Genomic DNA, 17372 nt, shown 5'->3' with positions numbered 1-17372 from the left:
TTGCACAACATGCAAAACAATTCCCAACAATTCATACATAATGAAGCAGTCCATGTTCAAATGCAGCAAGACCCAGACAACATCCAGGCTTGGAACAAGAGGCATGTAAACATTTATAGTCATAGAGATGTACAGCATTGAAACAGACCCTTCGGTCCAACTTGTCCATACTGACCAGAGATCCCAACCCAATCTAGTCCCAACTGTCAACACCTTGCATATATCCCTCTAAACCCTTCCATTCATTTACCCATCCAAATGACTTTTTAATGTTGCAATTGTACCAGCCTCCACCACTTCCTCTGGCAGCTCATTCCATACATGCACCATCCCTGGAATGAAAAAGTTGCCCTGTAGGTCCCTTTTATACCTTTCCCCTCACACCCTAAACCTATGCCCTCTAGTTCTGGACTCTCCGACCCCAGGGAAAAGACTTTTGTCTATTTATCTTATCCATGCCCTTCATAATTTTGTAAACATCTATAAAGGTCACCCCTCCGCCTCTGAAGCTCCAGGGAAAACAGCCTCAGCCTGTTCAGCCTCTCCGTATAGCTCAAATCCTCCAGCCCTGGCAACATCCTTGTAAATCTTTTCTGAACCCTTTCAAGTTTCACAACATCTTTCCGATAGGAAGGAGACCAGAATTGTACACAATATTCCAACAGTGGCCTAACCAATGTCCTGTACAGCTGCAACATGACTGCCCAACTCCTGTACTCAATACTCTGACCAATAAAGGAAAGCATACCAAACGTCGTCTTCACTATCGTATCAACCTGCGACTCCACTTTCAGGGAACTATGAACCTGCACTCCAAGGTTTCTTTGTTCAGCAACACTCCCTAGGACTTTACCATTAAGTGTATAAGTCCTGCTAAGATTTGATTTCCCACAATGCAGCACCTTGTATTTATCTGAATTAAACTCCATCTGCCATTTCTCAGCCCATTGGCCCATCTGATCAAGATCCTATTTGTAGTCTGAGGTAACCTTCTTCACGGTCTACTACACCTCCAATTTTGGTGTCATCTGCAAACCTACTAACTGTACCTCTTATGCTTGCATCCAAATCATTTATGTAAATGACAAAAAGTAGAGGATCCAGCACCGATCCTTATGGCACTCCATTGGTCACAGGACTCCAGTCTGAAAAACTACCCTCCACCACCACCCTCTGTATCCAAATGGCTAGTTCTCCCTGTATTTCAAGAGATCTAACCTTGATAACCAGTCTCCCATGGGGAATCTTGTCAAATTCCCTACTGAAGTCCAAATAGATCAGATCTACCACTCTGCCCTCAATCTTCTTTGTTACTTCTTCAAAAAAACTCAAGTTTGTGAGACATGATTTCCCACGCACAAAGCCATGTTGACTATCCTAAATCAGTCCTTGCCTTTCCAAATACACGTACATCCTGTCCCTCAGGATTCCCTCCAACAACTTGCCCACCATAGACATCAGGCTCACTGGTCTATAGTTCCATGGCTTGTCCTTACCACCTCTCAAATAGTGGCACCACGTTAGCCAACCTCCAGTCTTCCAGCACCTCACCTGTGACTATCGTTGACACAAATATCTCAGCAAGAGGCCCAGCAATCACTTCCCCAGCTTCCCACAGAGTTCTAGAGTACACCTCACCAGGTCCTGGGGATTTATCCACCTTTATGCCTTTCAAGACATCCATCACTTCCTTCTCTGTAATATGGACATTTTGCAAGGTATCACCATCTATTTTGCAACTTTCTATATCTTCCACATCCTTTTCCGCACTAAATACTGATGCAAAATACTATGTAAGTGCAAGCAATAGTCATCTCCAACAATAAAAAAAATCTGAACATTATCCATTCACTTTCAATGGCAATACTGTCATCAAAACCCCCATTATCAACATTCTGGGGATTACCATTAACCAGAAACTGAAATGGATAAGTTATACAAATTCTACGGCTACAAAAGCAGACCACCTGACTGCTCAAAACCTGTCCACCATCTGCAAAGGACAAATCAAAAATACAATAGGATACCTACTGCTTGCCCAGATGTGTGTAGCTCAAGCAACCGGATACTATCCAGAACAAAGCAGCCCATTGACGATCGCCACATCTGTAAACATTTACTTCTTACACAACTGATGCACAGTCGCAGCAGTGTGCACTATGGATATAAGAAGCACTGCTGAAATTTAGCAAGGCTCCTTAGACAGCAATTTCCAAACCCATAACCACTACCATCTTGAAGGTCAAGGAATGCAGATACAAGGGAATATCAATATCTGCAAGTTCCCATCCACATCACTTATTTAAACCCACTTGGAAATATATCACTGCACTTTCATTATTGCTGGGTCAAAATCCTGGAAATCGCTTAACCGCGCTGCACCTAGCCCTACACCCGAAGGGCTTCAGCCATTCAAGCAGTCAGCTCACCACCATATTCTCAAAGGCAATGAAGGTTGGGCAATAAATGCTGGCCTAACCAGCAAAGCTTATATCCTATGAGCAAAGAGAAAATTTATGTATAAAACCCCAAGGGGTCTTGACAGGGTGCATTTGGAAAAAATTACCAAAATAAATAAATGTATATTTTTCTGTGGAAGAATCTAGGTCAATATTCAAAAACAATAAGTTACTCCCTTAAACAGATGCAAGTAGAAAAAAGGTTCCGACAGATGTCTTTGCAACTGTCAAAAAGAAAAGTCAAAGCAGAACCCTCTAATACTTTTGAAAGTAAACAGCTTCTTGATTAGCAAAGGGTTAAAGGTCCTCAGGTTGAAACAGGAATGCAGACTAAATCAGTTCAGCCACCATCTACTAATTGGTGGTGGGGACTTGAAGAGCCATATGGCTCCTGATTTATATACTCAATCTATAAATAAATATTAAAACTTATTCACCCAATTGCTGGCAACCTGCTGCAAATCTATCCAATTAGTTTCACCAAGAAATCCTACCTTCTTTCAGAGACTGGGATTCAAAGTTGGAGGCTTTTTTCTTCTACTCAGCCTTTCCAATATTTATTTGGTTTCAGTGTCTATTTCAGCTATCTCAGATCTGTAGAAGTGCAAGATCATATGTGGGCCATATTCTATTTTTTTTATAGGGTTTTGATTTAATTTTGTCCTATCTCAAAAGTAAAAAAAAAATCCACATTATCAGCATTAAATGCTCCAGTTAAAAAGGTTTGGTAACAACAGCACAATGTCTCACTACATTCCTCTTAACCTAACGTTTTGGGCTGCTTTTCAGAACCTTACATCTTTGACATCAGGACCTTAGGAAAATCTCTAAATCATAAGTCCAGTAGAGCTGTCAAGGTCTTCAAAATACAAAAGAAAACTTGTCTTTTTCTTCAATTTCCCTTACAACATGATTCTATAAATAGAAAAAGAAAATACTTTCTTTCTATAAATGAGATATAGAATGAAGGGAGTGAAGTTCAAATTCCAGATCAGTGACCAAAACGTCTTCCTCCTGTTCTTAATGAAAGTAGTTAGGGAACAAACACTACTCCTAGAATTGTGAAAACAAAGTGAAAAAAAGATAAACCAGTATGAAAGAGAATAAAAAAAAAACAAAATTACTCACACTGTACTCTTGCACATCTACAATTTTAGAGTCAAGTTATGGTTGCGCATCCAATAGTAGGAAGCAAGTTCTCTAAATTAGTCAGAAATGAATTGGATGTTAAGGATTACTCCTTTGCAAACTTACACAAATCAAACATTTGTGCAAGCTATTGCTAACCAGCCAGGATTTGCATTGTGGCATACAAACTTGACAAGCCATTGTGTAAACCTTACAAAATGTTGTTGTACCTTTCTTTACAAAGCTTAACACAACAAGTAGTACCCATCCATTACAACACACCCTTCAAAAAGCATCATCTCTAAAGTACAACTTCAGGGTATTAACCATTGTTAGGATAAAAACAAAGTCAGATAATAGAACGAAATCGCATTGCTTAAGTCACCATGCATTCAACTGATCAATTGTACAAAAGAAAAGCAATAAGGACCAAGCAAACAACAAAAACTGACTGAGCAAATTACACAACTGGTTTTGAAAAGGTACTAGTGACAAAAGGCATGTAACAGGAACTAAGCAATAAAATTGTCAAAATAATGCTACAAATGCGCAGCCAGTAGTAGTAGTGGAGAAAAGGCTGGTACAATTACAACATTTAAGGAGGCATTTGATGGGTATATGAATAGGAAGGGTTCAAGAGGGATGTGGACCAAATTTTGGCAAATGGGGCTAGACAAGTTTAGGATCTCTGGTCGGTATGGACGAGTTAGACTGAAGAGTCGGTGTCCATGCTGTACGTGTCTATGATTAATACTCAAAGTCTAATCTAAAAATTAAGAGTCAACTAAGTATTTCAACTCAAAAATTAAATCTAATTAAAATATTTATTCTTACTCAGAGCAACTTGGCAGTATTAGAATTCTCTGGGAAATCTAGTCCTTTACTTAGAACCTGGGGATCAAATGTGGAGTATTTAACTGCAGCTTGAATTCTCACGATGAATACTTTGTTACCAAAATATTCTGCAAATGACTTGATTTCTTTCAATCTAAATTAATGGTGTCCTCTAGCCCAATGTTTTGTCTGTTGAGCATTGCTGGTCTTACTTACCAGAATCTGTTCCACACCAGTTCAAACAGCTTCAACTGCATTCCCAGAGGGCCAGTACCTTAAATATGTTATTCTTCAGCATACTAGCCCTATCCACTTCAATACTTCACGACCTCAGCTTCTTGTTTTACCCACAAATTACAAACTTCAAATATCTCTGCTGCTTCCTTCTCTGGCTCCCCCATCATTCTTCTTCAGTTCTTTGTACCACAGAAGCATATCAGTTTTCACAATTCTTTAAAATGTCCAAGATGCCAAACAGATTCAAACTTCCTGAAGGGCTTTTGCCCGAAACGTCGATTTTGCCTGTCCTCGGATGCTGCCTGACTTGCTGTGCTCTTCCAGCACCACTGATCCAGATTCAAACACCAGCTGACTCTGTCCTTTCCCAAGTGTAAGGGGACCTCACACTTAAATGTGCTACACAACCACACACTGGCAAGACCCATATCACATAGCTCTGGAAACATCAACATTGCAAAGTACTTCTAGAAACCATTCTTGAATTGATTTTTGTTCCAAACTACCTAGATTCTGTTGAAGTTTCCTCCCAACAGCATTTTTTTGTTGCTCCACTAGTTTCATATTCTCCCCGCAGTCAACTCCCAAAGCTAGATCTAAAATCCTCATTCCAGTTACCACGTTGGACCAATATTGCAACAGTTTTTCCCTCATCCAAAACAGAATAAATTGCATCCTATTCCCCACATATTCCATGCAGAACAATTCTCAAATACCACTGTACAGGAAACATCCAAAAAGCCTGAGAATGTTCCTGTGCTATACTGCTTTACGTAATTAGCAGAAAGAAGAGGGTTCTTCCAGCATAAGCAATCCCATAAAACAATTATAGTAAAAATCCTAATCCTTCAAAATTTATTACAATCTTTAAAAAAAAAGTATTATCAAACCTCCTAAGAGGCCAGTAGGAAAAGACACTGCATAATACAAGAACTGGGCACAGTAGATACGTCTTGCATTAAACTGCAAGGCTGTGGAAAGGGATTTCTTCTATTGGGGTTATGGGACATACTGGAAAACCCACCAAGACATCTACTTAGTTTCAGTAATTCTGTTTGGAAAATGGAGTTTGAATAGTGCAGGAGTTTAAACAATGCATGAGCATGTAAGGCAATTTGTCCCCTGCACAATGAATAGCCAGCCCAAATTGAATGTCTTGGATCACATGTAGCTCCAGTGGCCACATTATTCTGGCCAGTGGCAATACATCCCAGAAAGATTCAGTACCTTCAAACTTTGAAAGAGAAAATTTGAACTCAAAACTACAAATAAATGTACAGTTTTGATGAAAGTTGCATTTTCAACAAATTCAGAAATTGAAGGCATTTCTAGCATTTCTCATTTTTCTTTTAAACGTGCTGTAGTCATAAAAGTCCATTCATATAATGTTTGAGATTCAAAGGGCAGTTTTCTAACTGACAGAACTACCAGGTTCCTTTCCCAGCTGCTTGAAGAATTTGTATTTGCAGAAACAGCCAGCTTTTGTAGATCTAAAGCTTAACCTGTGCTAATAGAATGCCTTCCAGACCAGAAGCTGCAGTATAACCTCAGTAACTGCCAGATACTTTCTCCCTCACTATATAGCTTAATTGTGATTTGCTCACCTGTTGAAGTTGTGCTCTGAATGAGATCCGATAAATGGTATCCGCCTGAACTGTCAGAACGCCGTCTCTGCTTCTTTTTAGCCTTTACTTTTGCCTTTTTGAAAAGTGTTTCTCTGAAGAGAGAGAGAGAGAAAAAAACCTCTTGCTTTCAACCACAAACGTGACACCAAGCGCAGGAATAAAATTTAATGTTCCTCCACATTTGCTCACCTAAATATGTAAAGGCAGATTTACAATAATATTTGATCTATGGAATGACAGAACAAACCATTTGTAACAATGCTAAATTTAAGATGTGTGTATCTGGACCCAGTTAATGTAATTGAAAAACAAAATGAAATATTAAATTATGACCTGAATTATGGAAAATTGTTGAATTCTCCAGTAAAACAAGGCTACCTTGTGCTTACAAATACTTTACAATAAAGACATTACCACATTTAAAATTGTTTTACTTGCTACCTTACAAAGATCAAAATTTTAAAGCAGTTAATTTTTCAAACTCAGACTTCAGTAATCTGATTGAGATGTCAATCGATTAATTATACAGTAAAAATCATTTAAATGGTACCATTAAAACAACCCTTAGATATCCACATTGATGCATACTTGTTTAATCTGTTCTATCATATCATAAATATCCAATACGTGGGTTGGTTAGTTCATTTAGCTGGACAGATGGTTTGAGATGCAAACTGATGTCAACAATTTTGAATTAATTCTTGCACTGGCTGAGGTTACCATGAATAATGGGTACCATTACCAATAACCTTTACAAATGTAAGATGAAAGGTTTTGACAGCATCTTTGTTCAACAATACTTAAATTCTACACTATCAAAGATAAGACTTCACAGTGCACTTATTCCTGTAGAATAATTTCTTTTTAATTCCCACACTACACTTTCTATCCTCAATATTTCAAAGTAACATCAATGTATACCCTTTGCCATCACTAAATATGTAAATCTTCCACCAGTGACTGTCTATCATACACATTTAACTGGATAATAATCAAAACTCAATTATATGACAATTCAGATATTTCTAGACAAAAAGAAGAATTTGTTATTTTTTTCTAAGTCCCTTGTTTCTCCCATACACTCCTGAGGCAGTCTCTTTCTTGGACTTCAACATCACCAATCTGATACTTTCCAGATACATCTGAAATTATTTAGTGCTGTCATTTAAGCTATGCCTTGGGAACCAATTGTTTGACATTCAGATTTGTCAAGGACAGTTCCCGTATTACTAAATCACAGTGTTGCTTGCACATTCATCACCCTCCTTTACACCATTACTTCACTTTTGTCTGTGGTGTATAATGGATTACACAAGCGGAGCTTTACAATGTGGCTCAGTATGTTGAACATTAAAAGTTATTTGGTGGGGACTGTACATGAGCTCATCAGTATAGGTAGACAGATGAGAGTTGATGCTTCTGATTGAATGAAAAATAAAGTTTAATGAAAGGAATGATCACCTCGATGTTTTCATGGACATCATGGGAGTCAGAACAATGACAGAATTAGAAAAGATTCAGCTGAAATGGGGCCTTCAAAACTGGATGGAAGCCATACCATTACTTTGAAACATAGAACATGGAACAATACAGCACAGGAACAGGCCCTTCAGCCCACAATGTTGTGCCGAATGTAACACCAAATTAAACCAATGCCTTCTGCCTGCCCTTGGTCCATATCCGTCCATTCCTTGCATATCCACGTGCTTATCTAAAAGCCTCTTAAATGCCCCTGTCGTATCTGCCTCCACTCCTACCACTCTGTAAAAAAACCCTGCCCCTCATCTCCTTTGAACATTTCCCTCTCATCTTAAATACATGTCTGCTAGAACAAAGAACAAAGAAAATTACAGCACAAGCACAGGCCCTTCAGCCCTCGAAGCCTGCGCCGATCCAGATCCTCTATCTAAACCTGTCACCTATTTTCCTAAGGATCTGTATCCCTCTGCTCCCTGCCCATTCATGTATCTGTCTAGATACATCTTCAATGAACAGAAAAAGCATATTCTAAAAAAGGATATTAAAGTACATGCTGCAAAAGAGATATTATTTACAAATCTATCATCATCCACCCTTCCTGATTAAAAAGCCCTTTTATTTAGTTAAATATTTCAGTATTGTCTTTATAATTCATTAGATTAAATTCCCTACAGTGTGGAAACAGGTAATTTGGCCCAACTAGTCCACACCGACCTACCGAAGAGTAACCCGCCCAGATCCATTTCCCTCCGGGTGGGTGGACATGGATCTGACTAATGCACCTAACTCTACGGGCAATTTTGCATGCCAATTCACCTGACCTGCACATCTTTGGACTGTGGGAGGAAACCAGAGCACCCAGAGGAAACCCACGCAGACACGGGAGAATGTTCAAACAGACACACAGTCACCAGAGGCTGGAATCGAACCTGGGTCCATGGTGCTGGGAGGCAGCAGCGCTAACCACTGAGCCACCATGCTGCCCACTAACCAAAGTTTCTCCTTCCTCCCCACTAACATACATCAACTGGGCAATACCATATCAACTTTTATGTTCCATGTCACTGGACACCAGCACCTACACAAAATACATTAGGATATCCAACAATGTTACTTCATGAATACATAACAGTGCCAGTCCCTGTCCCTCATTAGAAGCCAAGTACCAGTTTTAACTATAGTTGAAAAAGCCAAAAAACCAGTTTTCCAATACTTGGACAGGAAAACCTACAAAAGATACTAAAGGCTACATCCCCTTTATCACTGAATACTTCAATTATAATCTCAGAAATAATTGCTGTTGAATGTACACCAATCTACTGATACATTTACCCTTATTGGTAACAGTTCATCCAGGAATCTAGAAGATTCCGTACAAAGTAGCTATGAATTCCATGGTGATCAGTAAAATTTAAACTCAATTCTATTGCTCCCTCAGCTGGTGTAAATCAGAAGTGACATTTCAAAACTCAAGAGTTCCTTATAAAGAGCCGAGCATAAAACATAGCTTATAAATATACAGAATCAATAATTACCAATACAGCACTTGCATCAATAAAATATTAGAACCAGATTTGCTCCTTTATGAATACATTTTAAAATATATTATGAAGTACAAGACTACATCACCATCTTACAGATCAACAACAAACTGCAGAACATTCAAGTAGTCAGCTTGTTTTTTTAAAAAAACTAGTCAATAAAGACTACTATCCGACATGTAAGGCACAGTTGAGTGCACTGGTGTGGATCATAACAGGTGACTGATGCTAATGTTTACTGTATTTAATGTATTGTGCATCATATTTGTCTTCACAATTTAAACCCAAAAAAAAAATCCAAGTGAGAGTTTTGCAGAGAATTCCAAGCCATTAAGTACCGTCCACTAATATTTAATCAAAGCTATTGATGAAAACTTCTGGTAAATCTGTTTATATCTAATCAACCTGATTATAAATAAAGTAACATTGCCCCTTTTCAGACAGCACAGATGAAGGAAACCCAGAGATATTCTCACAACACGGTAAAGTCACTCACTTGGAAGATGACTCAAAGTCTAATTCGATTATACTGGCTAAGGAGTGATCATCAATCTCCTCGCTCAGGAACCTGATGTCTGGGCCACCTGGATAAGGAGTGATAATCCTTTTCTGCATGGCTGGAATCTATAATTTAAAAACACTGAAGCTTCAGAAATAAGCATTCTAAACATATCAAACATTCACAAAAAAAAATCCCTAAATTTGGTATTGCTGGTAGAAATAATCAATAGCATTAGACTTTTCTCATCTATAAAAGTGGAACAATGGTATTAACAAAATTAATCATTTATTCTTCTCCAAAGACAAGAGATAAGTACAAACATTAAGGATATCTTTCAGCATATGGCAAAAATAACCAGTAAAAAATGTAAATAGTCATTTATAAAAGATGTCAATAAGTGTATTCTTAATTTTCTGGAGGTATTGTTTAAACCAAAATATACTGTATAAGTGTCAAATAAAAAATACAATAGCAGCCATTAAATCCAATCCATTGAAAAATAAATGTGAATATAACACGATCAATAGTTCATTCAATGTTATACAGGTGATCTCAGTGACATTTAGAATTTTTCAAAGAAACCAAAAATCTGATGATGCTGGAAATCCAAAACAAAAATAGAAATTGCTGGAGAAACTCAGGAGACCTGCAAAAATCTGTGAAGAGAAAGAGTTATTGTTTTTGATCAAGTGACCCTTCTTCAGAACGGATTGTGGCTAGAAAAAGATTGGCATATGGGGTGAAAGGGGGAAAAGATGGAGGGAGAGTGCGTGCGCAAGAGACTGAGCAGTTGGGCAGACAAAGGAATGGATAATGGTCAGCCTGGGAAATTCAATAGCTGTTATTAGGGACCATTAGTAGATGACAACGGGTTGGTTGTGGTAACAGCCCATGTGATGACATGGTCTGGTGTGCTGTAGTTAGAAGGACACAGAAGGAGGTACTCGGGTGTTAAAATTATTGAAATCGACATTGAGTCCTGAAGGCTGCAAGGTCCCAAGAGGAAAAACGAGAGGCTATTCTTCCAACTTATGTTAAACTTTGTTGGAGCACTGCAGCAAGTCCGAGACAGAAATGCTGGTCAGGGCACATGACTGTGCGTTGAAATAGCAGGAAGCTCAAGGTCACGCTGGGGACAGCAAGTAGGTGTTCTGCAAAACGGGCAGAGTCTTCATTTCGTCTCCCATTTGTCAGGGAAACAAATGTGAACAGTGAATACTATATAGATTAAGCGAATGCAAGTAAGTTGGTGCTTCAGCTGGAAGGTGCAAATGGGCCTTGGATAGTAAGGAGGGTGGAAGTAAATGAGCAGCTGATACAACTTCTTCAATTGCATTGCCATGGGTATGGGGAAGTATTGGGAATATCGGGTGGACCAGATCAAGTGAGATTAGTGATGACTGTGGACACAATAGTCTGGTGTGCAATGGTTGGGCCATGGTCCAGGATGGAGAGAGGTCATGGAGATGTACAGCACGGAAACAGACCCCTCAGTCCAACTTGCCTATGCCGACCAGATATCCTAACCTAATCTAGTCCCATTTGCCAGCTCTTGGCCCATATCCCTGTAAACCATTCCTGTCGTAAAGCAATTCAGATGCCTTTTAAATGCCATAATTGTACCAGCCTCTGGCACTCCCTCTAGCAGCTCATTCCATACACTGCCACCCCTTGCATGAAAAAGTTGCCCCATATGTCTTTTTTTTATATCTTTCTCCTCTCACCCTAAACCTATGCCCTCTAGTTCTGGACTCCCTCACCCCAGGCAAAATACCTTGTCTATTTATCCTATCCATACCTCTCAATTTTATAAATCTCTATAAAAGGTGTCTATAACACCAGAGTACCTCCTTCAGTTCCCTTCTAACTACAGCACACCAGACCTAGTCATCACATGGGCTGTTACCACAACCAACCCATTGTCAGTTACTCATGGTCCCTAATAGAAGCTATTGAATATCCCAGGCTGACCACTATCTATTCCTTTGTCTGCCCAACTGCTCAGTCTTTCACATGTGCACTCTCCCTCAGCCTCCGATGCTCCATGGGAAAACAAACCCAGCCTATTCATCCTCTCCCTATAGCTCAAACCCTCCAACACTGGCACATCCTTGCAAATCTTTTCTCAGACCAATAAAGGAAAGCATACCAAACACCTCTTTCACTATCCTATCTACCTGAGACTCCACTTTCAGGGAGCTATGAACCTGCACTCCAAGGTTTCTGTTCAGCAACACTCCCTAGAACCTTACCATTAAGTGTACAAGTCCAGCTCAGATTTGCTTTTTAAAAAATTCAGCACCTCACATTTATCCAAATTAAACTCCATCTGCCACTCCTCAGCCCATTGGCCCATCTGATCAAGATCCCGTTGTAATCTGAGGGATCTTCTTTGCTGTCCACTACACCTCCAATTTCGGTGTCATCTGCAAACTTACTAATTGTACCTCTTATGCTCCCATCCAAACCACTTATATAAAAGAGTGACAAAAAAGTGATGTTGGAGAGCTGGGGTTTAGCCTTCACAATGCAGAGGTCAGTGCACCAAACAACAACAGCATCATCCTTGTTGCCGGCTGGATTACAAAGTAAGGGTTGGATCTGAAAGCACACAATACAGTCAATTCAGAGGGATGTAGGTTTGAATTGGTAGGATGGGAGGGAATGGCAGAGAAATTAAGGTGACCATATCACATTGTCAAGTGCCTAGGTGGAGGGAATGGATTGGTGGCAGGTGAAGGGGTTTGGGAGACAGGGACAGGAACAGGAACCGGATTCTTGTCGAAAGAAATAAGCATGGAGGCAGAGGCCTTGAATTTTGAAGGAGGGTTAGTGGACTTAACTCTGCTTTCTCACCACAGATGCTGCCAAACCTGTTTAGTTTCTGCAGCACTTTCTGCTTTATTTAGAAATTTATTCTTGATAACATGTCACCATAGAGAAATTTGTAGTGCAGAACAGGTTACTATAAATTAAGATGGCAATATTAATTATAAAATTTCAGCGTGGACTCAAATTCATTCAAGGGATGTGAGCATCATTGGCAGGGTTAGCATTGGCTAGTATTTTCTGGCTATTTCAAATTGCTCTTGAGAAAGCAACGTGGTGGCTCAGGTGGTTAGCACTGATGCCTCTCATTGCTAGGGTCCCAGGTTTGATTCCAGCCTTGGGCGACTGTCTGTGTGGAGTTTGCACATTTTCCCAGGGTCTGCGTGGTTTCCTCCGGGTACTCCGGTTTCCTCACACAATCCAAAAAGATGCGTAGGTCAGGTGAATTGGCCATGCTAAAGTTGCCCATTATGTTAGGTGCATTAGTCAGAGGGAAGTGGGTCTGGGTGGGTTATTCTTCGGAGGGTCGGTATGGACTTGTTGGGCCAGAGAGCCTGTTTCACACTGTAGGGAATCTAATCAAAGTGGGATTGAACTTCCTTCGTGATGGTGTTGCAGTTCATGTTGTGCAGATACACCTACAGTGATGTTAAGGAGAAAGCTGCAAAATTTGATGCAATTATAACAATATACAATAATGTTATTCCAAGTCAATCTGGTGAGTGACTTGGAGGAGAGTTTGCAAGCAGCAGTACAGAGAACAGTACAACACTGTAAAGGCCCTTCAACTCTATGTTGTGCCAACCTTTTATTCTATCTAAGATGAAACGAACCTATACACCCTTCATTTTACTATCAATCAACCATGTGCTTATCCAAGAGTCACTTAAATGTCCCTAAATGTATCTGACCACTACCAACATCGCTGGCAGGCATTCCACATACCCACCACTCTAAAGAACCACCCTCTGATATCTCCCCTAAATCTTCCTCCAATCACCTTAAAATTATGCCCCCTTGTGATAGCCATTTCTGCCCTGGGAAAAAAAGTCTGACTATTCACTCTAGTCTATGCCTCTCATCATCTTGTACACCTCTGGCATGGCACCTCTCATCCTTCTTCACTCCAATAAGAAAAGCCCTAGCTCCTCAAATCTTTCTTAAGACATGCCTCCAGTCCAGGCAGCAAGCTGGTAGATCTTCTCTGCACCCTCTCTAAAGCTTCCACATCCTTCCTATAATGAGGCGACCAGAACCAAACAACATTCCAAGTGTGGTCGAACCAAGGCTCTACAGAGCTGCAGCATAACGTCACGCCTCTTAAACTCAATCCCCCCCACTGATGAAAGCCAACACCGTACACCTTAACAACCCTATCAACTTGGGTGGCAACTTGTGGGATCAGTGGACATGGACCCCAAGATCTCTCTGTTCTTCCACACCGTTAAAAATCCTGCTTTTAATCCTGTATTCTACATTCAAATTTGACCTTCCAAAGTAAATGATTTCACTCTTTTCCAGGTCGAATGCCATCTGCCACTTATCAGCCAAGTTCTGCATCCTGTTAATGTCCTGTTGCAAACTCTAGCAGCCCTCCACATAATCCACAACTCCACTAACCTTCATGCCATCGGCAAACTTACTAATCCACTCTTCCAATTCATTTATAAAAATCATAAACTGAACAGATCCCGGAGGAACACCACTGGTCACCAAGCTCCAGATGGAATACTTCCCATTTACCACCACCTTCTGTCTTCTATAGGCCAGCCAATTCTGTATCCAAACAGCCAGAGTTCCCTGCATTACATGCCTCCTTACTTTCTGAATAAACCTACCATGGGGAACCTTATCAAAATGCCTTGCTAAAATCCATGTACATCACATCCACTGCTCTACCTTCAATGTGTTTTGCCACATTCTCAAAGAATTCAATAAATCAAAGTATGATTTTCCAAGTCATCATAAATCCTGTCTCAGAATCCTCTCCAATACTTTGCCCAACACTGACAAATACTGACTGGTCTGCAATTCCCAGAATTACCCCTATTCCCTTTCTTGAACAAGGGAATAACATTTGCTACCCTCCAATTATCCAGCACTACTCCAGTGGACAGCAAGGACACAAAGATCATCGCCAAAGGCACAGCAATCTCTTCCCTCACTTCCTGAAGAAACCTTTGGTATCTCCTGTCTGGCGCAGGGGACTTATCTATCCTTACATTTTTCAGAATTTTCAGCTCATCCTCCCTCTTAACATCAACCCGTTCGAGCATAATCAGTCTGTTTCACATTGTTGTCACAAACGTGAAAAGCCCCTTTCAGTATTGAATACTGCAGTGAAGTATTCATTAAAGGATCTCCCCTACTCCTCCGACTCCAGACACAAGTTCCCTCCACTATCTCCGATCAGCCCTCCCCACACTTTGGCCATCATCTTGTTCATCACACAAGTGTAGAACGCCTTCGGGTTTTCATTAATCCTACCCACTAAAGCGTTTTCATTACAACTTCTAGCTCTAAGTCCAAATCCATTCTTTAGTCCCTTCCTGGCTACCTTGTAACTCTAGAGCCTTGTCTAATCCTTGCCTCCTCAACCTCAAGTAAGCGAGCTTCTTTCTCTTGAAAGAGACGTTCCACATCCCTCATCACTAAAGGTTCCTTCACCCTACCATCCCTTAGTGCTGGATAGGTTTGTTCCACCAACAGCAAGCGCTCCCTAAGCAACCTCCACATTTGTCATGTATTGGCCAGAGAACATCGGTCCCCAACTCAGGCACCCCAGTTTCTGCCCAAAAGCATTGTAATTCCCTTTCTCCAAATTAAATACTTTCCCATACCATCTGCTCCTATTCCTCTCCACAACTATGGTAAAGGTCGGGAGTTGTGATCACTAGCACTGAAATGCTCTCCCACCAAGAGATCAGACACCTGGCCTGGTTTGTTGCTGTGCACCAAATCTAATAAGGCCTCCCCTCTCACTGACCGATCTACAAATTGAATCAGGAATCTTTCCTTGACACACCTGACAAAAAACTGCTCTATCCAAAGTATTTGAACAGAGGTGGTTCCAATCAATAATCAGGAAGTTAAAGTCACCCATGACAACAACCCTGTTGCTTCTGCATCTTGCCAAAATCAGCTTCCCAATCTGCTCCTGTGTCTCTGTTGCTGTTGAGACATCTGTAGAAAACTCCCAAAAGTGACTTCTCCTTTTGCTTCCCTTGTTTTTGGAAAGGTAGAGCCAAAGGGTGCTTTCCTTTGGGCCAGAAGTTTAATTGTTCAAAACCCACTCCAACAGAGACACAATGACATAATCCAGGTTGATATTTCAGCACAGCACTTAGAAAGGACTATACTGACAGAAATAGTGTCTTTTGGATAAGCCATTAGGCTGAAAACCATCTTAGAACATAAAAGAATTAGGAGCAGGAGTAGGCCATCTGTCTCATCGAGCCTGCTCCGAAATTCAATAAGATCATGGCTGATCTTTTCATGGCCTCAGCTCCACATACCCACCATGACCCTTAATTTCTTCACTGTTCAGAAAAAAATCTCAACTTTAAAAACATTTACTGAAATAGTGTTAACTAGGCAGGGAATTTCACAGATTCACAACTCTGGGTGAAGAAGTTTCTTCTCAATTCAGTACTAACTGTGCTCCCCTTAATTTTGAGGTTATGAGGTGAGTATAAAAGAGTCTACTGCAGTATTTCAATTGAAGGGATTTCTGTATGTGTCCCTTAACCAACACCACTACAACACATTACTTGGTCATCTGTCCAACTGCAGTTGTGTAATCTTGCTATGTGCAAACTAGTGTCACATTTTCTTGGTTTACAAGAATGAGTGTAGGCTAGGAAAGGGGACATTTTGAATGGCACTAAATAAATGAAAGTGTTGAGTTCTTGTTTCTATTCTATTGTAGAATTAGAATCAATAAGATAAGCACAGGCCACATGTACAGATATGTGTCATCCAAACCTTTGCAAATAGCTCCAATGAGGGACACTTTACCAACATCAAGTTTCAAAATAATATGATTTCAAGACAGTACATAAGGCTAGGGTAGAAGTCAATCCAAAAGGAAGCTTATCCTGTAGTGGTCAATGCTATGCATAGGTCAGAGAATTCTTACCATATTCCTATAAGCAACTGAGAGCTCCTTCAGTACTTCATCACTGAGAATGTCCAGAGATCTAAAATTAAAAATCAGTATCAAAATCTATCATCTATATAGATCTTGTCTGTGGCTCTTTAGGAATGTGTGTTAAAACAAATAACTACACTTTCTAAACAATGGGTGGAAACACCTTTGAAGAGTTTGAGATGGTATATAATTGGATTGGGGAGTGACAGGTTAAGCTGAATGCCAAGAGCCATTGTTTGGACTATATCTTGTTGAAGGTAGTCGTCATGGCCTTGCATTTGCGCGGCATAAATATTACTTGCCTCTCTTCAGTCAAGACTAAATGCTGTCTGGGTCTTGCTGCATTTGAGCATGCATTGCTTTATACCTCAGGAGTCATGAATGGTGCTGAACATTGATCACTGCACAACAAATATTCTGACCTTACAGTGGAGGGAAAGTCATTGGTGAAATGCTGAATTGTTGGCCTAGGATACTACCCTGAGGAAACTTTTCCAGTAAGCTGTGCTGACTGACCAACCACTAAGAAGCACAACTATCTTCCTGTGATCGTTATGACTCCAACCAGCAGCGGGTTTTCCAAACGGA

General features: G+C 40.2%; 1 protein-coding gene across 2 annotated transcripts in view; it reads right to left on the bottom strand.

Annotated features, from left to right (window-relative positions):
- ibtk (inhibitor of Bruton agammaglobulinemia tyrosine kinase) overlaps window positions 1–17372 on the bottom strand; it is a 112972-nt gene that overhangs the window by 26228 nt on the left and 69372 nt on the right. For both annotated transcript variants that reach the window (XM_043686948.1, XM_043686949.1), the window contains exons 19-21: window positions 16773–16833; window positions 9800–9927; window positions 6263–6375 (exon numbers count right to left, since the gene is read on the bottom strand). In XM_043686948.1, the coding sequence (XP_043542883.1) occupies window positions 6263–6375; window positions 9800–9927; window positions 16773–16833 (302 nt within the window). The remainder of the gene's footprint in view (window positions 1–6262; window positions 6376–9799; window positions 9928–16772; window positions 16834–17372) is intronic.

Source organism: Chiloscyllium plagiosum, chromosome 3 (assembly GCF_004010195.1).
Source record: "Chiloscyllium plagiosum isolate BGI_BamShark_2017 chromosome 3, ASM401019v2, whole genome shotgun sequence".
In the NCBI taxonomy this organism is placed as follows: Eukaryota; Metazoa; Chordata; class Chondrichthyes; order Orectolobiformes; family Hemiscylliidae; genus Chiloscyllium; species Chiloscyllium plagiosum.
This window is presented reverse-complemented; position numbering and strand designations above follow the sequence as displayed.